We start from the raw sequence: 20,161 nt of genomic DNA, 5'->3' as shown, positions 1-20,161 counted from the left end.
CCTGCTGCAGAACCCTAAAATTCAGCAAGTATTGATAATCCCATATGTTGAAATAATCAGCAAGTATTGATAATACCATATGTTGAAATAGATATCAACAATGTTTTTTCAAAAATGGATACCCTGCTTTGTTTTTTCAAAAATGTTGGGATACCATTGCAGGCTCATTATACAATTTTGTTAGTCAGGTTTGGATAAATCCTTCTCTCATCTCTTCTATTAATAATACACTGATTGTTATGATACCTAAAGTTGATAAGCCTGATTTTGTTTCTCAATTTAGACCTATTTCTTTGTGCAATGTTATTTATAAAATTATTTCTAAAGTTATTGTTAACAGGATTAAGCCTTTGCTTGATAATATTATCTCACCTTTTCAATCTAGTTTTATTCCGGGTCGTAGCATCCATCATAATATTATTGTAGCTCAAGAGATGGTGCATTCTATGTCCAAAATGAAAGGTAATAAGGCGTTCATGGCTATCAAAATTGACTTAGAAAAAGCTTATGATCGTCTTAATTGGAACTTTGTGGAGGAGTGTCTTAAGGAGTGTAAGTTTCCCCCTAAGCTAATCAAGATCATACATCATTGTATATCTACTCCATCTTATAAAATAATGTGGAATGGTGACAAAACTGAATCTTTTTACCCATCTAGAGGTATTAGACAAGGGGATCCTCTTTCCCCTTATTTATTTGTCATTTGCATGGAAAGGCTCTCCCATATTATAGCTGATCAGGTGGAAGCTGATTACTGGAAACCTATGCGTGCTGGCAGGTATGGTCCCCCGATTTCTCATTTACTTTTTGCTGATGATCTTCTTCTTTTTGCAGAAGCATCCATTGAGCAGGCTCATTGTGTTTTACATTGCATTGATATGTTTTGTCAATCTTCGGGGCAAAAAATTAATAGACAAAAAACTCACGTGTATTTTTCCAAGAATGTTGACAACCAACTTCGGGAAGATATTATTCAACATACAGGGTTTAACCAGGTTAACAGTTTGGGTAAATATCTTGGGGCGAACATAGAACCAGGTAGAACTTCAAGAGGTCATTTCAATCATATTATCAACAAAATTCAAAACAAGCTAAGTGGTTGGAAGCAACAATGTTTAAGCTTGGCAGGTAGAATCACTCTTTCAAAATCTGTCATCAGCTCCATTCCTTACTATCACATGCAGTATGCTAAGATCCCTAAAACCATATGTGATGAGATTGAAAAAATTCAAAGAGGTTTTGTGTGGGGAGACTCGGATCAGAGGCGTAAAGCTCATTTGGTAAGTTGGGATGTATGTTGTCTTCCGAAGATGCATGGTGGTCTTGGTTTCAAGCGGCCTCATCATATGAACGAGGCATTTCTTATGAAGATGATATGGAATCTTATCAAGCAACCAGATAAGCTCTGGTGTAGAGTTCTTTACAGTAAGTACGGTAGAAATAATGATCTTAATAACAGTATTAGCTCCCAACCTTATGACTCTCCCCTGTGGAAAGCGATTGTAGGAATCTGGGATGATTTTAAGCGTCATGTTATTTGGCAAATTGGGGATGGAAGAAGTACTAACTTTTGGCTCGATAAGTGGGTCTCAAGTAATACTTCTCTCTTCTCTTCTGCTAATCAATCTTATGTGGATACTACTATTTCAGTTAGGGATGCTCTTAATACTTCTGGTGACTGGGATCTAAATTTTTTGATGGATAACTTGCCTGTGGACATTGTTAACCAGATTTAAGCCCTTCCAACCCCTTCTGATTTTGATGGTCCAGACACTGTAGGATGGGGAGGAACTAGCACTCTCCAGTTTACTGTTCAAAGTGCTTACAATTTGCAGCAAGAGACCTCTTTGGCTGTGAGAGGTGATTGGAAGACCTTATGGAACTGGAAGGGTCCCCATCGTATCCAAACTTTTATTTGGTTGGCCGCTCATGGAAGAATCCTTACCAATTATCGTCGTAGCAAGTGGGGGGTTGGTATCCCCCCTACTTGTCCTTGTTGTGCGAGAGAGGATGAAACAGTCATTCATGTCCTTCGTGATTGTGTGCACGCCACTCAGGTATGGCTCAGACTTATTCCGTCTAATTACATAACTAATTTCTTCTCTGTTGATTGCAGGGAGTGGATCTTTAACAACCTTAATAAAAAAGGGATTGGAGATAATCCTACTACTTGGCAGACTACTTTCATGACAACATGTTGGTATTTATGGAATTGGCGAAACAAATCTATTTTTGAAATAGGATTTCAAAGACCAAGCAATCCTACACTGGTAATTCAAAAGTTTACTAGAGAAATAGAAGACAGTACGAAGCTGGTGCAAAAAAGTCCGCATCAAAAGGAAACTATATATATCGGTTGGGTGCGACCTCAGATTGGTTGGGTTAAGCTTAATTGTGATGGTGCTTGGAAGGGATCTGGTACTCTTGCAGGGTGTGGAGGGCTTCTTCGAGACTCTGATGGCAGATGGATCAAAGGCTACTTCAAGAAGATTGGAATGTGTGATGCTTTTCATGCTGAAATGTGGGGCATGTACCTAGGTTTGGACTTGGCGTGGAGGGAGAATACCACTCATCTTATAGTGGAGAGTGACTCAAAGATTTTGGTCGATATGATTATTGAAAATTGCAATTTTGGTGGAACAACTCCTACCTTGGTCAAGCGTATTCGACAACTTTTGAGTTTGAGTTGGAATGTCAAAATTACCCATACTTGGCGTGAAGGCAACAGAAGTGCGGATTGGCTTGCTAATTTCAGCATTTCGATGGATTCTCTAGATCTTCATGTCCTGGAAAATCCACCTAGCGAGCTTCAGAGTCTTTTGTTTGATGATATTTCCGGGGCTTGCATGCCTAGGAACGTTCGTTTAATTTCTTAAGTCTTCTTTCTCTTTGGGCTTTGGCCCTCTTTTGTACCAAAAAAAAAAAAAATGAAATAGATATCAACAATATTTACTTTAACACATGACATTATGTATTCTTGCTAGTAAGAGTTTGACTTTGTAACTTAAAATTATAGAGTTCAAATCCCTTCAAGACTGGTTGTAAAATGATCATTAATTTTCACCTCGTTAGGTCTCAATCTCAATTATGCTCGCTCCCAATTTCGATGAGCTAGTTTGACTTTTTAAAAAAATATTTTTCATTAATTTCATATTAAGTAATACTCCGTAATAATAATTTTCTAATCCACATACGTAGTAGTACTGCTAGTTTAACTTTTCAAAATGATCATTAATTTAATCTTAATTAATAATAATAATTTCTATTTCACCCAAAAAAATAAACAAATATATGTACTTGTTATACTATATATAGAACTAGTAACAGGTCATATTAACATACAAAATTAATTTGAGGTTCCCATATTTATCAATATTATCAGAAAAATGAAACCCACCAAATTATCATCATCATCATCTTTGTTCATCATTTGCTTGTGCCTCATATCTTATGATGCTGTTCCAGCATTAGGTCTAAAGTTGTATGAAGAGTTATGCAGTGAAGCCCGAAAATATTCTCAAGATTGCTTAGATCTTTTGAAAGGTGACTACAAAATTGTCGCAGCCATAAATTATCAAGATCTCTCTGGAAATATCTTGGATTTGGCAATAAAGGAGGCAACATCTTATCAAGTGTATCTTGGTGGAAAGACAAAAGAATTTCCCAATGATCAAGCTGTCAAAAAATGTGCAACTCAATTCTTAATAGGTACTCTTGCATCATTTGTAAGTTCATTGAGACATTTGATGGAGAAGAATCTTCAAAGTTCAATATCTGATGCACAAACTGCTGGTTTAGGTGCTGATAGTTGTGACAAAGCTATTCAAGCTGAAAGGCCAGAATTTGAACCCCAACCAATCCATACTCGAAACAATGAGATGTTTGTACTAAGTGTAATTTCTGTTTTAGCCATACATCATCTTACTTAGATCGGAGGCTGATGAAATCAACCATAGAATGTTTTTTTTTTTTTTTTTTTGACGTTAACCATAGAATGTTGGACTAATAAGTTAGGATTTCTAATGTAAGCAAAGAAAATAGTCAAATAGTATATCCAAAAAATAATAATAAAATAGTCACAACTATTTTCTTTGCTATGTTACTATTGATTATTATGCAAAAAAACAAAATTTAAATAAATCATCTTACTTAGATCGGAGGCTTATGAAATTGTTGGTGATTTTATCAAGAATAGTAATTTATTTAACAGATTTTTAATAAAACATATTTTAATCTTTTCTGATCGTTTTGGTATAAGTTGAATTTCAAAAAGTTATTGGTTTTGATTTATGTACATAAATATTATTTAATATAGAGATCTTTTGCTATCATAGCAAGAAAGAATATATAAAAAGCTTTGATTGACAAACAGTTTTTTTTATCATGTTTAAAGACCGTCAATTTCAGTTTTGATTTTGCCTTTCCTAGTTTCTAGATTTAGGATTATTGGCACGATTTCTAGATTTTTTTAATTTTTTTTATTATAGTAAATCATCACTACAATTGGTTTTATAGGTCTAAAACCCCAATTTCAAATCAATATATTCTATAGCTCTATGAGTTAATTAATACTCAATTTCTATGCGTTAAAAAACACTTAACAATACTTTTTTTAAACAGTAATTTTAATTTAGGGTTTGAGATACGAATTGAAAATTGGGTTTTTATCCGCAATTTCAAATAAACACTAGATTTAGGAGCTAAATAGGTCTATGGCAAGTTAAATAACACTTAACAATACTTCTCCCACTTGCATTTGCTTGTGGTTTTTGTTTGTTTCTAAAACAACAATGCTGAGACATAAGAACAACCAAAATGAAAACATGATCAATACGACTTGACTAATTATATTACCATTCACATATTTCATAAATAAACTATAGCTATGGAGAAGGTTTCTCATTTTTTGTCACTTCAAATATGTCATCAGAAACTCATCGCTTCTACTGCCAAAATTTGTCTTCGCCTCAACTTTTTTGTGGTTGTTTTGATATATGTTCGAAAGGTTGCTCCATCATTTTTATTTCAAAATGATGGAGTACTTTTTCGAACTTGTTTCGAAAACAACCATGAAAACGGTATGGTTAAGCTAAATTTCACAGTAGAAGGATCGGTTTTTGATTGTATATTTGGAGTGAGGAAAAAGGATAACCCTTCTCCATAATAGTTATAGTTACTTGTTTATATAGCATGGGAAATTTGTTGTATTTTTCAAAGATAAGCAACCATCAATACAATTGGTTTGTCTAAAAACCCAACTTGAAATCAATCAAGAGTAGATTTTGGAAATAAATAATGTTTTGGCTCTACGATATTTTACATTTATATCCTCATTATTATCAAGCTTGGGAAACACACGAACTTGATCCATAGCACCGATTCTGCTATTGGTATATCCAAAAAATTTATAATTTATAACTCTACTTTCTTCTTCCCATGCGGTAGTGAGTTATGTGTTAAAAACCATAATTTGGAGGCGAACAATGAAGAAATATGCACACTTTTCATACAAGTAGATAAAGAAAAAAAGTAAAGTCCAATTATTATATGGCTAGGAACCTATCATCAAGTTTTCTCAAGAGTTACATCTTAGACTATAAATCTCCCATACAGGGTTATAAGATATTTCATTACATTGGACATCTTCCCGCGATAGATTGCAACGAAGAAGAGCTTGGTCATTTAGTCGAAGAAAACATATAAGCATAATAATCTTATAGTTATCTCTAGCATGGTCATAACCAGATCCATGAAGAGTAATCAAAGATCCCCCAAGAAGATGGTATAGACTCCATAGAACGGGAAGGAGCGAAATTCTCATCGGTACTTGGATTCCACAATACAATTTTACGGTGTCGGTACGGGCAAAGACTTAAAGTAGTAGCTCCAGACTCGAAAATAGAAATGACAACCTCGTCCTCCTCTTGAAATGGATTTGGCAAGTGGAATTTGAGTCTATACTCAAACCTCTTCCAGAAAGTGAATGCAAATAGCAATTACTTCGAGGAATTTAAGGTGTACATACATGTTGTAGGATGACTATTGTATAATCTTAGTAAGAGTGAGAAATTAATAGACATGAAATTAGCATGGAACATGTGAAGAATTAGTGGATGGGTTTGAATAGGCTCTAATTCTGAAGGAGGGAGGAAAAATTACATAAGGCACTGAAAAGGAAAAACAATGTCTTAGAATACTTACTAAATTGAGAAGTAAGAATGATTCCTAGAATACTTAATTTGAGAAGTAAGAATGATTCCTAGAATACTTAATTGAAAAGAAAGTGTTCTTTTTCATTTTTGAACCCTAGTTTCTCAATAATGCTACTTTAAATTCCTTAACGTCAATTGAGCGATTTTAGCCTTAGAGTTTACCTTCTCTCTGATTTCATAGCTCCCTACACAGCTATAGTCTACATCATACACGGAAATTGCTGGATCCAGCAAAAGATAATGCCACAACAATTTCACGAACCTTAATTTTAGTGAAAATCTGCCCTAAATTACACCCATGCCACCCCTTTTTTTCGGGCCAGCCCACAACTATATTGCCTGAATGGTTTTCGGGATACGCTCGAGACAAAATTCTGCTAGGCAAATAGCATTGTTAATCATACATACTAAGATGTAAATCCACTCCCAAGCTTAGCCGCCGTGTGCTTGATTTCCGCTTAGAATAAAATTTAGCAGGAGAAAAAAAAAACTCTTAAATTTCTCATTGAGTAATGAACTTGGTCATACAAATTAGAAAAATTCAGTCTTTCTCTTAAGGAATCACCAACGCCCATGATCCGGCATTGGGGTATTAACCAGAGCACAATCAAGTAGTAGGAGTTTTCCGGCAAGCATCATCTTTGGAGATACAACTTTTTCTTTCCATTATGATTCACAATTGAGCCATTTAGTTCTTATTTGAGGCTGTTCCAGCCCGCTACCTTCTGGCCACCGTATTAGATTTTGGATTATATAATCAGAAAAGCTGAACACTACAAGAAAATATAATCCATTTAGGACACCAATGGTTAGTTTCTTTTGATTCCGGCGCCCCTATAGTAGCTAGAGCACTAAACCACATTTTCCTTTTATCTCATTCTCTTTAGCTTCAAAAACATGTCTTACTAATTGACCAATAATAATAACAAAAAGGATAAATAGTGGAAGAAAGATATTGTGGATTTAAAAACAATAAGTGATCGAATCATAGCTCTAAAATTTGTAGTGGAACAAGACACCTTTAATGTTATTAGTGAGGGGATTTAAATGTACATGTTAGGAGTGTTGAGAGTGGCTTTGAGGGCTTGCATGAAGGGGGTGTGGCTTTGGAATAATAAATGCGTAATGTAAATCCATCCTATAGATTTTTTGTGTGCTTTTGATCTTACTTTAGCTAATATTTAATTTAGGAAAAGAGAGGAGCATCTTATCTTATCACATATACAAGAGTATTGTGGCATGTTCCAAGATAGATTTCTTTAATATTAAGAAATCAGACATAGAAATTTGTTTGGATCGTAAAGTCATACCTAGAGAGAGCGTGACTGCTCAACATAGAGTATTGGTTATGGACTATGAAGCACGGACACTCCTCGGATTAGGCGTGTCCCGGTGTCGGACACGTGTCGTGTCGGACACCGACACGACACCGACACTTGTAATTACACTGAATTATGTGATTTTTTTCAAATTATTAGCTGTGTCGGCGTGTCAGTGTCCGTGTCGTGTCCGGTGTCCGTGTCCGTATCCGTGCTTCATAGGTTATGGATGAAGGAGAGTGAAGAAAAGAAGCCATAGGAAGCCATAGAAATATGTAATGGCATTTAAGGAGAAAAATAAAGGTATTTCCAACACAAATTCACCTTAATTGATGAATTACTATTCACTAAACTACTTGACATCAAAATAAAATAGAATTGACACCAACATTGCAGGCTCATTTAAATGTAGGAAACTCATTCATTACCATACCTAGCTACAAACGAATTATATACGACCTTCCCTTATATTTAAACAAGGTTTTTTCTATAATATCTTTGAAGAATGGTGGGTAATTTACGCGCCAACCAATGAAAATGAACAATTTATTGGTAGGATCAAGATAGTTCATGGATACCAACTAAAAAGGTGAATGTTCATTGGTTGTCACCTAATGAACACCACACTGTTATTTGTTGGAGAAATTGTACTCAACTCTCCTTGGTGTATGCTAAAATGACACACTCTTCAAATAGTAGTGGTAAGTGTAATTGAAAGAAGATCAGTGTCTTCAGATTCTCCCAAAATAGAGATGTATGTGTCATCTAGACATATCAAACCAGAAGTGAGGCAAATTTTCCCCCAAAAAATAAATCAGATTCTCTATTATACGGCCTTGTGTGAAGATAAACCACGACAATAAAAAAAGCTGATAGGCGCGTTTGCAAAGATAGTGTATATAATATAAAAAAACATCAACATATGTGAAGTCCATGAATCATAAAAACAACTACTAACCAGTCCTATGATCTCCTCGTTGTTCATCATCATTGATTGGAATTGGAAGTGTGATAGGATAATGCTTCATGTAGGCATTGAATCCCAAAATTAAATGATTATGCCCTTCAAGTGCCTTCTTCATCCTTTCTCTGAATTTTTGAACTTGAAGTCTGGTGATTTGATAATTATTCATCCAGGTCTTAAAAGCATGTATGTCTTTTATAAACTCTTCATACTCTCCCCTCTTACCATGAAACACAGATTTTACTTCGTGGAGAAACCCTAGAACTGGAAGTGTGATTCCATGTTCGTTTGCCATGGAGGCTGCTTAACTCAATTTGCTAAATTAAAGAAAGCGACTAATCCAAAATTCAGATTGGATGCCTGTGTTGTTGTTGTTGTAAAACGACTTCATAACTCTAATTTTCTTTTATAATGGCTGTGTGTGCTGTTGTTGTTGTACTTATGAGTAAAACGACATCATAACCCTAATTTTTTTATAATCTACAAATTATTTAATGTCAAAATCATTTTTATTTTCACCCGTAACAAACTGGTCGTATGATGTCGTTTTGTTATAACCTAAAAAATCACTTTTAAAGAGCATGATATTTGTTTGTTATAGATCTACAAAAAAATCTAAAAACAATGTCAAATGAAAAGATATTAAGGTTGTTTGCGTGGGAGGAGGAGCTAGTGGGAGAACTCTGTTTATTACTTCAAAATGTGACTTTGCAGGTTGATAACGAGGACATGTGGCTTTGGAAATTGGAATCGAGTAATGATTTCACTGTTCGAAGTGCTTATAAAGTCCTGGTTCATCAGCATAACACTGACACTACGGTTTCTCCGAAGGCCATTTGGCACAAGGATATTCCTCTGAAGGTCGTTCTTTTTGCTTGGCGACTGTTCTGTGACAAGTTGCCAACTAAGGATAATTTGTTTCTTCGTGGAGTTATAGCTTTCGATGCTAGATTGTGCGTTGGTGGCTGTGGTACGATGGAAACTTCCCCTCATTTTTTTTTCATTGTCATTTGGGGAAGTCTAGCACTTTATTCATCGTTGGTTGGCTGTCTGTTCGGTCATTCCTAGTGTGCCTGCGGATTACATCAATCAGTTTGGTTTTACGGGTGGCACTTGTTCCAAAGTGCAGCAGTCTATTATGCATTTGATATGGTATGCTACTGTGTGGGAAATTTGGAAGGAAAGAAATAGCAGGATATTTAACGGCAAAGAATGTTCAACATATCAGATTGTTTCAAAGATTAAGTCACTTACTTATTTGTGGTTGAAGGCGAAAATCGCTAATCGCTCTTTCAACTATCATGCTTGATGGCTTAGTCCGTTCACTATGTTCGGCATCGACTAATGTTTTTTCTTTCTCTGTTTTTTAGATATTATGTATTTCTATTTCTTTTCCTTTGTACATATGTTTCACTACTAAAAAAAGGTCATTTTCGAACAGAATTTCGGACGGTTTTGGGACGGAATTTACGGACATTTCCCACGGAGTTCGGACGGAAATGTGTTTTCGGACGAAATTCGGACGGATAGGGCGTTGTCCGAAAAAGCCGCGTCGCAAATCATAATTCCGTCCCAAATTCCGTCCCAAAAATATTTCATACGGATTTCACACGGTTTTCGCGTGGGATATTGGAATAGACTTCAGACGCATTTCGGACGGATTTAATTTTAATTTCCTACGGATTTAAGACGGAATTAAGTTTAATTTCCAACGGTTTTCATACTGAATTAAGGTAAAATTTCCTACGAAATTCGGACGGAATTCATTTAAAACTTCCAACGATTTTCTGGAAAAATTAATAATTTAATTTGCTTTAAAATATTTATCACGCTTTTCGGACGAGATTATAAACTTTTTTTTTTACAGAATTGCTACAAATAGATTTGTTTTTTAATGTGTTTGAGATAAATTCAAATCCTAAAATTTATATTCAATAGTACAATACTAGATTCGAATAAAAATAAATATAATAATTCAAGAGTAAACAAATCCTCATTGTCTAAAATAAAATTATACGAACTAGATTCAATGTTCTAGCACAATATATTACAAACTAACATAACTAAATTGTTCATTAGTCAATACAAAAAAGTAAAGTAACACAATTTTGAGTAACACTTTGTTCAAAAGATGACATACTCGAACACAAGACAAACATATACACGCTCAAGTGAACTAGCAGGGACAAGGGCGACAACAACTGCCCTCAAAAAGTATACTTCGAACCATTTGTTCCTATAGAACCTAAACCATATAATTTCCCTTTTTTACCTTTGGGAGCTACTTCCTTCCAAATAGTCAAGTCATCCGCCATATTATGCTGGGTTTCAGAAGACAATCCTTCTTCCTCTTGATTTTGAGACTTATATATTTCCAAAAGCTCTGCTTTTCTCTTCTTAAAATTTCCCTACAATTTTGAATTTTGTTAATCATTTAAATAACAACCAATTATAAATATGTAATTTTAGTAAAATCATAGATAAATTAAAAGCTATCATTTCTCAGCTCTATTATTATAAATTAAATCATAGATAAATTTAATCTGTAATGTTACAGAACTACTTACATGGGCTTGCTCAGCTCTATTATCAACCCATGTCTTATCCCTTTCAATATGGAAATCAAGAAATACCTCCTCCTGTGTCATTCTCCAATATGTTCACAAATTAATGGGGTCACATGACACAAATACACAGAAAATCCAGAAGTCATGCAATACTATCAACAAATAATCAATTACTATATTAATTCACCAGGAATATAGTACATTATCTTTCTAATGCTCAGAAATTAAGGTCTATTTATTATTTCATTTACTAGGCATATGTTAATTTGCCTGAAGTACAATATTCATCAATTCACATTCATGAAAAGCATGAGAGGCAGAGTAGTAGCTATGGTTTGTACAGATGATAAGTAAAGAGACTCACTTTTTGGCAGAGTACTAGACACTGAATGTTGGTCTCAATTTTTTGAGTTCAAATATGATTTACGTTGTTAAGTGCAACTTTTTGCAATATTAGAACATAAGCACCATGACAAACTCACTTTTCGATCCATCCCTATCATTTACAGAATCAATTTGAACTTAGAACAACAACAAATTTGCAGAGGCAATATATTATTTGAGAATGAAAAAATAATATGAATCAATTTCTGACTATAAAATATACTTTTTTTCTAATCGGTGTATATTATTGAAACACACCAGGCACAAGACGTGCTAAACGGGTAGGCGGACAATACAAATAAGGGAAAACTACACGGAAGCTGCAGCAATAGCAGAAAACACTGCTGATACGCAGCTGCTAAACACCAAAACAGGAGGAAAAACATCACAGAAACATAGCTGGATCGTGCCAAAACAGTCCCTTTATGTCCCTTTATCATACTTTTTTTAATGAAAATAGACACTTAAGTAAACCATTATCTTCTAATTTCTTTTTTGCTCTCATAACCAGTAGCCATATAAACTAGATCAATGGCCAATCAATCACTTTTGCTCTCTTTTCTTTTCTCATTCTTAGTGCTGACCAATTAGCAATCAATTATTTTTACAAAGAAACATGACAATTTATAATTTGTCACATTAACAAGTAAACATTCTAAAAGGAAACTGGCTATTTGGCCATATGGTGGACACAATAATCCAACTGAAGAGAAATTCAAAGAGTTTTTAAGCTTTCTTGGAGAGCACAATGTAGACCTCACAGATGTAAAGGTAAATATTTGGTCCTCAAAATAATTACTATAGTAAATGTACCTATGCAAAGTACTAATGAAATTAAGATTACTAATGATTGTTTTGCATTTTTTTTCTTCCAGAGATGTGCCATAGATGATGATACTTATTCAATGGTTGGAAATACACACACACTAAAAGGGGGCTTGCTTTACTAATTTAGAATATTACTTGTTGCAAAAGCATACCAGCAAAAACAATACAAGACAGCAGCGGCTGCCAAAGCATACCAGCAAAAATTAGGAAGAAAAGACTCCCTAAGCCGTCCTACAAAGGAGCTGAACACAACACCAGAAGAAAAAAACAGCGACAACAGCAAAAATCCAGTAACAAATTAAGCCAATTGTAGGCTAAAACAAACTGCCGTGCAGTTGGGCTATTTGTACACCGCACCACAATTGTGACAAGAGCTTTCTACAGAAAACTTTCTAACTCTTTGAGCCAAACTTTCAAATAGTTATTTTATTATTTTAGCTTCCTAATACATTTAGTGGTCTTTATTTTGACAAATATTTTAGGGTAAGCTACTAATACCAATATTAATGTCTTTATTGGTCTAAACTACCTCCAAGGGTCATACCAATAAAACAAAAAGGGTATGCAATAAGGCCATTGATGAAAACAAAATTGAATCTTTAACAAAACAGAAAAAAAATCCAAGTACTTGAAATTGAACGAAGAAATCGTGAAAGTGATTAAGAAGGCACAATAAAATTAAGCACAAAACCCACAATTATTTTCAACAGCAAACATGAATCCATGTCTAGGTAGTTAAGCACACTAAAAACCCTAATAAGCAAAACAAAATAAACCCTAAAATTGAACCAAGAATCAGATACAAGTTTATGGTAACATGCTTGATTTGTTGAAGAAAACACTGAGAAATTAAAAAAATATACAGAGAATTCTCTGAAGAGAAGAGAAGCTAACCTTGGTGAGCTTGAGAAATTGATTGACGAGCCTGAGAAGATTTTGGAAGAAATTGATTGAAGAGCAGGGCACCAGAAGTTGATTGAAGAGCAGCACACTGAGAAATTGATTTTAAAATTGGTTTTAGGGTTATGAGAGAGGGAGATGAAATTTTAGGGTAATGAGAGCAGAACACGCGAGGGAAATTTTGTGAGATATGCGGGAGATGAAACTTTCCCAATTAAAACCCTCAAAAATATTAGCCGTCCGAAATCCGTCTCAATATTTCACACGGTTTTGGGACGGAATTGTTTTTTTAAAGAAATCCGTGCGAAATTCGTTGGAAAAAACCCTGTTTGAACATGTCATGGAATTTTCACACGATTTTGGGACGGATTTGGGACGGAAATTTCGCTCCGTTAAAACCGTCCCAAATCCGTCCAAAAAATTCAGACAAAATTGTATCCGTCCGAAAATTCCGTCCAAAAACGCTGTTTTTTTAGTAGTGTTTGTGACTTTGTTCTTTTCCTGGTACACCTTGTGCTAGGAAGAACACTTTGATTACAGTAATATATTCCATTTTAGCCTCTTCAAAAAAAATGAAAAGATATTAAGAGAAGCTTTTTAAAAAATAAATATTTTTATAGGGAAAAATATGTATAAAAAGTCGAAGGTAAGTTTTTAACAAAAAATCCATTCGATATAGTTGCATCCAAACAATTTTATATTCTTTTTAGCCTTGTAACAAAAAAAAACAATTTTTTTTTGAAAGGAGAAATTCATTGCTTCTCATTATCAATCAAAGAAGAAATACAAGACGGTACATTATCATAAACATATGGGAGCTAGCATGAGATGAGGCTACCCTAGCTAATTCATGAGCGACCACATTGGCTTGCCTCCTATTAAACTCGACATGAGAGTTCTGAAAACTAATTTGAAACAATTGTTTACAAGCATGCATAATACATCCAAATTCATTGTCATCCTCTAAACCGAAAATGATCAACCACTATCTTGGAATCTAAAGCAAAGTCGACATTATCATAGTGAAGCTCCGCCATCCATTTCAACGCCGTATGAAAGCCTACGGCCTCACCCACAGCAACAACACCAAGAGGGGAAAAACAATTTGTTAGTTGCATCCAAACAAATGATATTGTTTTTTTTGTAAAGAAGTGATTGTTATTATGATAAATAAAGATGAAGGTAATTTTTTAATAAAAAAAACCATTCGATATAATTACGATAAATAAACGCAAAATTGATTATATTTTTTTATAAAATCATTTTAAAAAATAATTTATAAATTATTGAATGTCAAAATCATTTTTTTATCTATAAAAAATGAGCTATATATTTAATTTACATTTATTAAAAGTAAGCTTATGATGTTCATGTGTTTTTATATCACACTTGTTCAATTTTATGCAATAAGTATGTGAGGTTTTCATTAATAGGCAATCAAATGAATGAATATTATTTCAATCTTTAGTATAAAAAACGTTTTAGTAAAAATGAATTATGATATAAACATTAATAAATACATTCACATATCAATAATATTAAAAAAAAATTATATGCAAGTAACATTTATCGTCGATACTTAACAAAATACGGGAGCAATATTTTCACCTAGAAAATAAAAAAATAAAAACACAAGACTATTTCTCACAGATACATATCTTTGTATCTAAATTTATTCAATTATATCTTATTGATAATCACAAATAACATTACTTTGGGAAAGTTACAATTTTTTTCACTTATAAATCATACACGGGATTAATATTTATTACAGAATAGATACCAATTTTTCCAGAGAATTGCACAATTTCAAGATTGCTTCTTTTGTAAAAATTAATTTGCCCCTGTTTATCTTAATGTCATGGTGTAAATTTTGTTTTTATTGTTATAGATTATCAACTATTATATCTTTTGATTTAAATAATATCATGATAGTAGTTTTAAAAAGTATGGACACACTTTACAAGGGTTTATACGCTCGCTTGAGCGTCGCCGTTGACTTGTATCAAGATAACACAACATGAACATGAGAAAAGAACGAAAGAGTGTCAAAGAAAGCTTCACGAACGCTTGGTGCTTAGCAAAGGTGACAAACCATATACAACGAAGGAGGTCTCAATGAAGTTATCAAAAATATGAAAAAAGTAAATCTTTGGCATCTAATTTTGCTTGGTAGATGGTTTTTGAATTCATATTGGAATTCACAAGGCACCATCAATATGAAACCAGAGTCCGTTCGGCTTTCAAAGTGGACAAAGGACTTTAACACGCACTCCCAAGGGAAAACTCATTCCCATTCATGGATTAGATTGATGGAACTTTCGTAGGAGTACTAGTACGATAGAACTCTCAGGAAATAGCTGGAGCAATTGGAAGCCCTCTAATACCGCAACTAAAAAAAGAATTTTCAGATACTATGCGCGTGTGTTAGTTGGTGTTTATTTTTTTACGCCATATACTTGACAAACCCGGGCACACCTCAAAGAACATCATGTCCACCCCGGCCCCAATCAACACCAACAAAAAACACAGCAGCACCTGAGAACTACTACATGCCATGACCCTCGAGCCACAAAAAGTCTAAACCCACCCAACCACCCACGCCAAGAACACCATTCATAATAGATGCAATCTATTAATCTATCAAGGAAAGGCTACCGAGACAGACAGTCGTTCGTGTTCCAGGACTGCTCATAATAGAGGTGACTTGCAGTCTTTAATCTAATAAGACTCGAACGCCATGACCATCATTGATAAAAGCATCAAGAACTTTTTATTTCTTTTGCCACTATCCATCTTTCTCTTAACAAATCCATTGACCCTTCAGTTACAATGCCATTAAAATCACCATTTCCTGCATATTCATATTGAACATATTAAAAAAAAAAAATTAACATACTAGAGAAATACGAGGAATTAACATATGTAAACCATATTTTTTGCACAAATTTCATGCAAACAAAAGTTGTGGAACTAAACTAAATATCTTTGATTAGTTGTCGTAAATAAAATATTAGTGTTTTTTAAAATCATTATTATAGATAATTGGTATAGTATTTTGTTTTTTAAATCTGATGTCTTTCTAAAAAAGTTTTTTAACCGTTTTTTCAACTTTTTTTGGGTCAGAAGCTGAATTTTCTCATCAAAACTAATGGCTACTGACGTCCCTCATTTTTCTCAGCTTGAAACAGTCATATGTATAGAAAAACTCACAAGCCAAGACACGAAGGCCATCAAAACTTTTATTTTAGTATCTTTACACTATTTTTAGTTTTTTACTATAGAAAAATTCACAAAGTCCTCTACACCAAGGCCACAAAACCAACAAACCACAAGCCAAGAAAACTTTAGAAAACTATGCAAGATGCAAATCACCATAAACAAAAAGAACAAGTAAAGCCAAAAAAACCATAGGTCTTGCGGAACCAATTAGGGCAGCACCAATTGCCACACCAGAAGAAAAAATTCAAAACAAAGGGAAGCATTCTCAAAACAAGGATAACAAAAGACCAAGCCTCAGCAAACAATACACACAGAACACCACAGGCTTCTACATCAACGAAACGGTGAGTTGCTAGAAGATGCATAAACAGTTGAAATATCAAAATCTATGCAACATAGGCAAATATGAGTGAAGATCCACTCCATTTTTTAAAATATATGGCAAATTGGCAATATCTATTACTATAGTTTTGGTGTATAAATGTCTAATTAATGTGACATATTCTAGAAATGGATATTGCCATTTATTTTAAGAAATGAAGAGGATCTCAACTCGGCAAATATATGCTCATAGGCGGCAAGACTAAAACATAAATTATACTAAATTTTTGGTGTATGAACTAAATTATACTAAATTTACTAAACGATTACTACTAATACAAGGTAAGGTTGTGTACAAAACATCTAATGGTGGAACTCCTTCACAGACCTTACGTATGCGGGAGTTTTAGTGCACCAGCCTTCCCTTTTTACCTAATTTTTATTTCATAATGTGAAAAGTAATTATTGTGTCTAACTAAAATTTATTCTATTTTGAAATGCTAACTCAGATTGTATTTCTTTTGATGGTCATTTTGCTAAACTAAGACTCATTTTAATGCAGAAAAAAATGTCCAGAAGAAGAGCCAGTTTTGACAATGAAGAGCCAGTTCTGAACAACAACAAAAAAAGAACTAAACAAACCAACTCTTCAACGTAAGATTTCTGCTAACCGTTGTTATTCTTTATTTTGTTGGCTCCTATTTTAAACAAATCAATGATGCTAATATAGTTCTGCCAAAGAATGACTCTAATTAAAACAAGGTACTACATCCATGGGCGGAGCCAAGGCCCAGCTAGCCTCGGCAGTTGCCCAGGCTCTAGCCCAAAACTTATGCAATTTTTTATGTAAATCCTTCTGAATTTTTTATATAAACTCCTGTAGATTTCTTATGTATATTTTTATGTTGGACAATTTCTTTAGATTTTTGATTATTTTCTTGCAATTTCTAATATAAACCCCTCCGAATGTTGATTATTTGCTACAAATGCAATTTACTACGCTTTAAAGCTTTAAAACCTGTAGCCGAACCTGATGTAAGCTAAGTTGTAGGTCTTATAAACCGGTCTATATTTTATTTTTTGACGTAAGCTAAGATGTAGGTCTTATAACCTGGTCTTTATATTTTATTTCTTGAAAAGTCTGATGTATTCTCATCCCTTGTATTATTTTTTTTGGATTTTAATTTATTTATTATTATTTTATTTTTTATCTTTTTTTTTGTTGTAGAAAACACTAAGTTCACTAATCTCATTATTATTATATAGGAACGACATCGATCGAAGACTTAAGCAAATTGTCATGACAACGACAACGTTGTCTTTGCTTTTAATTATGTTGGCTGGAATGAACATATCTACACTGTTTGGTGAGTTCATCAAAACATATGAAACTACAGTAACAGTCATAATCCTTGCTGTTGTTTTATCTGCTCAGATAGTACTTGTTTATGGTATGACAAAGCATCATGTCCCTTACAACAACAACATCAACAACGACTTGATAATCTTATACGTTTTGCTGCAATCATCTATTATATCAAGTATAGAAGTAAGCCTTGTTTCGTCGCATTTCACCGCAATAATCACTTTTCTCTTGTGCCATTTCACAATGTTATGGTTTGTCTTTCTTAACATGGGAGAGAGATATATTTCTACATTTGTGGTTATGAGTTTGATGTCTTACCTAGTGATTAATATTTTAAAGAAGTTTTGGTGTCGCTATAGCTACCCCCGGGACATCTGGTTCTTGCCATAGAGACTGTGAATGATGGTAGACTCAGCTGTGGACGATGAAATACAAATTCATGTCTCATGTTGGTTTACATCAGAACTATTTATTTAATGTTCAATTCAAGAAAAGATTTTTTAGTCTTTGTAATAATTGATATTTGTTGTTTATTTAATTTAATGTTCAATTCAAGAACAAATTGTTTAGCCTTTGTAATAATTGATATTTGGATGGAAATTCTATTTACTATTATAGTATTCCTTGTTGTATGTATTTTAGTTTTATTTAATTTTAATTTTCTATTGTCATGCATGACATATTATTAACCTAATTTTAATCTTTTTATTTGATTAAAAAGACACTTTAATTTTAATTTTCTATTGTCATGCATGACAAATTATTATAACCTAATTTTAATCTTTTTATTTGATTAAAAAGACATTTAGATTACTAACCTCCCACTAATGGACAATCATGTCCGTGACATATTAGAAAATATCACAAACTTTTTACGAAAACTTTTTATTTTTTTTAAGGAAAATTTTACGAAAACTTATGTATTTAACTGCAGAGCATATTCCGTTTTCCATCCTACTTTGAATATTTTTTTTATTTATCTAACTCCTCATGATCTCTTCCAAATAAACACACTAAAAATGAAAGGAAATCGAACTGTGTCATCAAATCTTGCCGCAACAACCACTACAAGAAAATATGAGTTTGTTACGACAAAATTTGTTAGGGAAATAATTTGTAGTAAATCAGTAGTAAGTAGTAATTAGATATTTAGCTATTCCAAAGGTTTAAATGTAATTTCCCTAGCAACATTACTACGACTTATCATAGCAAATCTACATCTAAACTTACCATAGCAATATCACAGCAAGTCCACAACTAAAATCATAGCAATTTTGCAGTAAATCCGTAGCTAAACTTTTTTAAGTGGTTATTTATTTCTTTAGGTGAGTTTTTTTTCTTTTTATTTCTGAATAATTAATATATTTAAAGCACTACCAATATGCTAAAAAAATATTGACAATTTACCAAAGAGTACACAAAAATTATCACCGGAGCTGATAAAAATAATAATTACCTAACAAGTGATTCTGTATAACTATGGTGTCGGAGGGAAGTCAAATCGCGGGGGAGGAGCATGGTTGGCAGTGTTATGTGAAAACGAGAGACTAAGGGTGCGCTACTGTTGTGGCGCATAGTGGTTTTTAGCGCCTTCGTCGTTAGCTATATGTCCTATTGGTGGGAAGTGAGAACCCTAGATATAAATTAAAACCATTAAATTTCAAATGACAATGACCTAATCAAATCAAACAATAATCACAACCAAATTACTACAAAAAGCAATATACAAATGAGTTCAAAGATGCTTTCGAAGAACAGACCTCACATCCCTTGGCACCACTTTCCATAACAAATTTCAAAACACAATAGTTGTCCCTGCAACAAATAGTTCAATACAAAATTCGTGTTGTCACCACAAACATGAAATTGTGTCATATAACTGTCATATAATTATATGACTCCGTAATAATAATTTTCTAATCCACATACGTAGTAGTACTGCTAGTTTGACTTTTCAAAATGATCATTAATTTAATCTTAATTAATAATAATAATTTCTATTTCACCCAAAAAAATAAACAAATATATGTACTTGTTATACTATATATAGAACTAGTAACAGGTCATATAATTAACAT

General features: G+C 33.4%; 1 protein-coding gene and 2 long non-coding RNA genes across 4 annotated transcripts; 2 read left to right on the top strand and 1 right to left on the bottom strand.

Annotated features, from left to right (window-relative positions):
* The first annotated feature begins 9,119 nt into the window (after positions 1-9,119).
* LOC146914440 (uncharacterized) lies at positions 9,120-9,804 on the top strand. Its single transcript, XM_085721065.1, has 2 exons — positions 9,120-9,448; positions 9,564-9,804. Exons 1-2 carry the CDS (start codon positions 9,120-9,122, stop codon positions 9,802-9,804), a joined length of 570 nt encoding a protein of 189 aa, XP_085577191.1.
* Positions 9,805-10,499: 695 nt separating this feature from the next.
* On the bottom strand, positions 10,500-13,617 carry LOC146914439 (uncharacterized). Of its 2 annotated transcripts, XR_015014202.1 has the most exons (4): positions 13,169-13,617; positions 11,427-11,558; positions 11,063-11,134; positions 10,500-10,903 (listed from the first exon to the last, which is right to left on the bottom strand). It is a non-coding gene; the product is annotated as an uncharacterized LOC146914439 (long non-coding RNA). The 2 variants fall into 2 exon arrangements; XR_015014203.1 differs by lacking the exon at positions 11,427-11,558.
* A 2,932-nt stretch (positions 13,618-16,549) lies between these two features.
* LOC146914438 (uncharacterized) lies at positions 16,550-18,698 on the top strand. The gene is made up of 3 exons (XR_015014201.1): positions 16,550-16,740; positions 17,280-17,371; positions 17,984-18,698. It is a non-coding gene; the product is annotated as an uncharacterized LOC146914438 (long non-coding RNA).
* The last annotated feature ends 1,463 nt before the right edge of the window (positions 18,699-20,161 follow it).

Source organism: Medicago sativa, chromosome 6 (genome assembly GCF_051527215.1).
Source record: "Medicago sativa cultivar Bolivia chromosome 6, Bolivia_mono, whole genome shotgun sequence".
NCBI lineage: Eukaryota > Viridiplantae > Streptophyta > Magnoliopsida > Fabales > Fabaceae > Medicago > Medicago sativa.
This window is presented reverse-complemented; position numbering and strand designations above follow the sequence as displayed.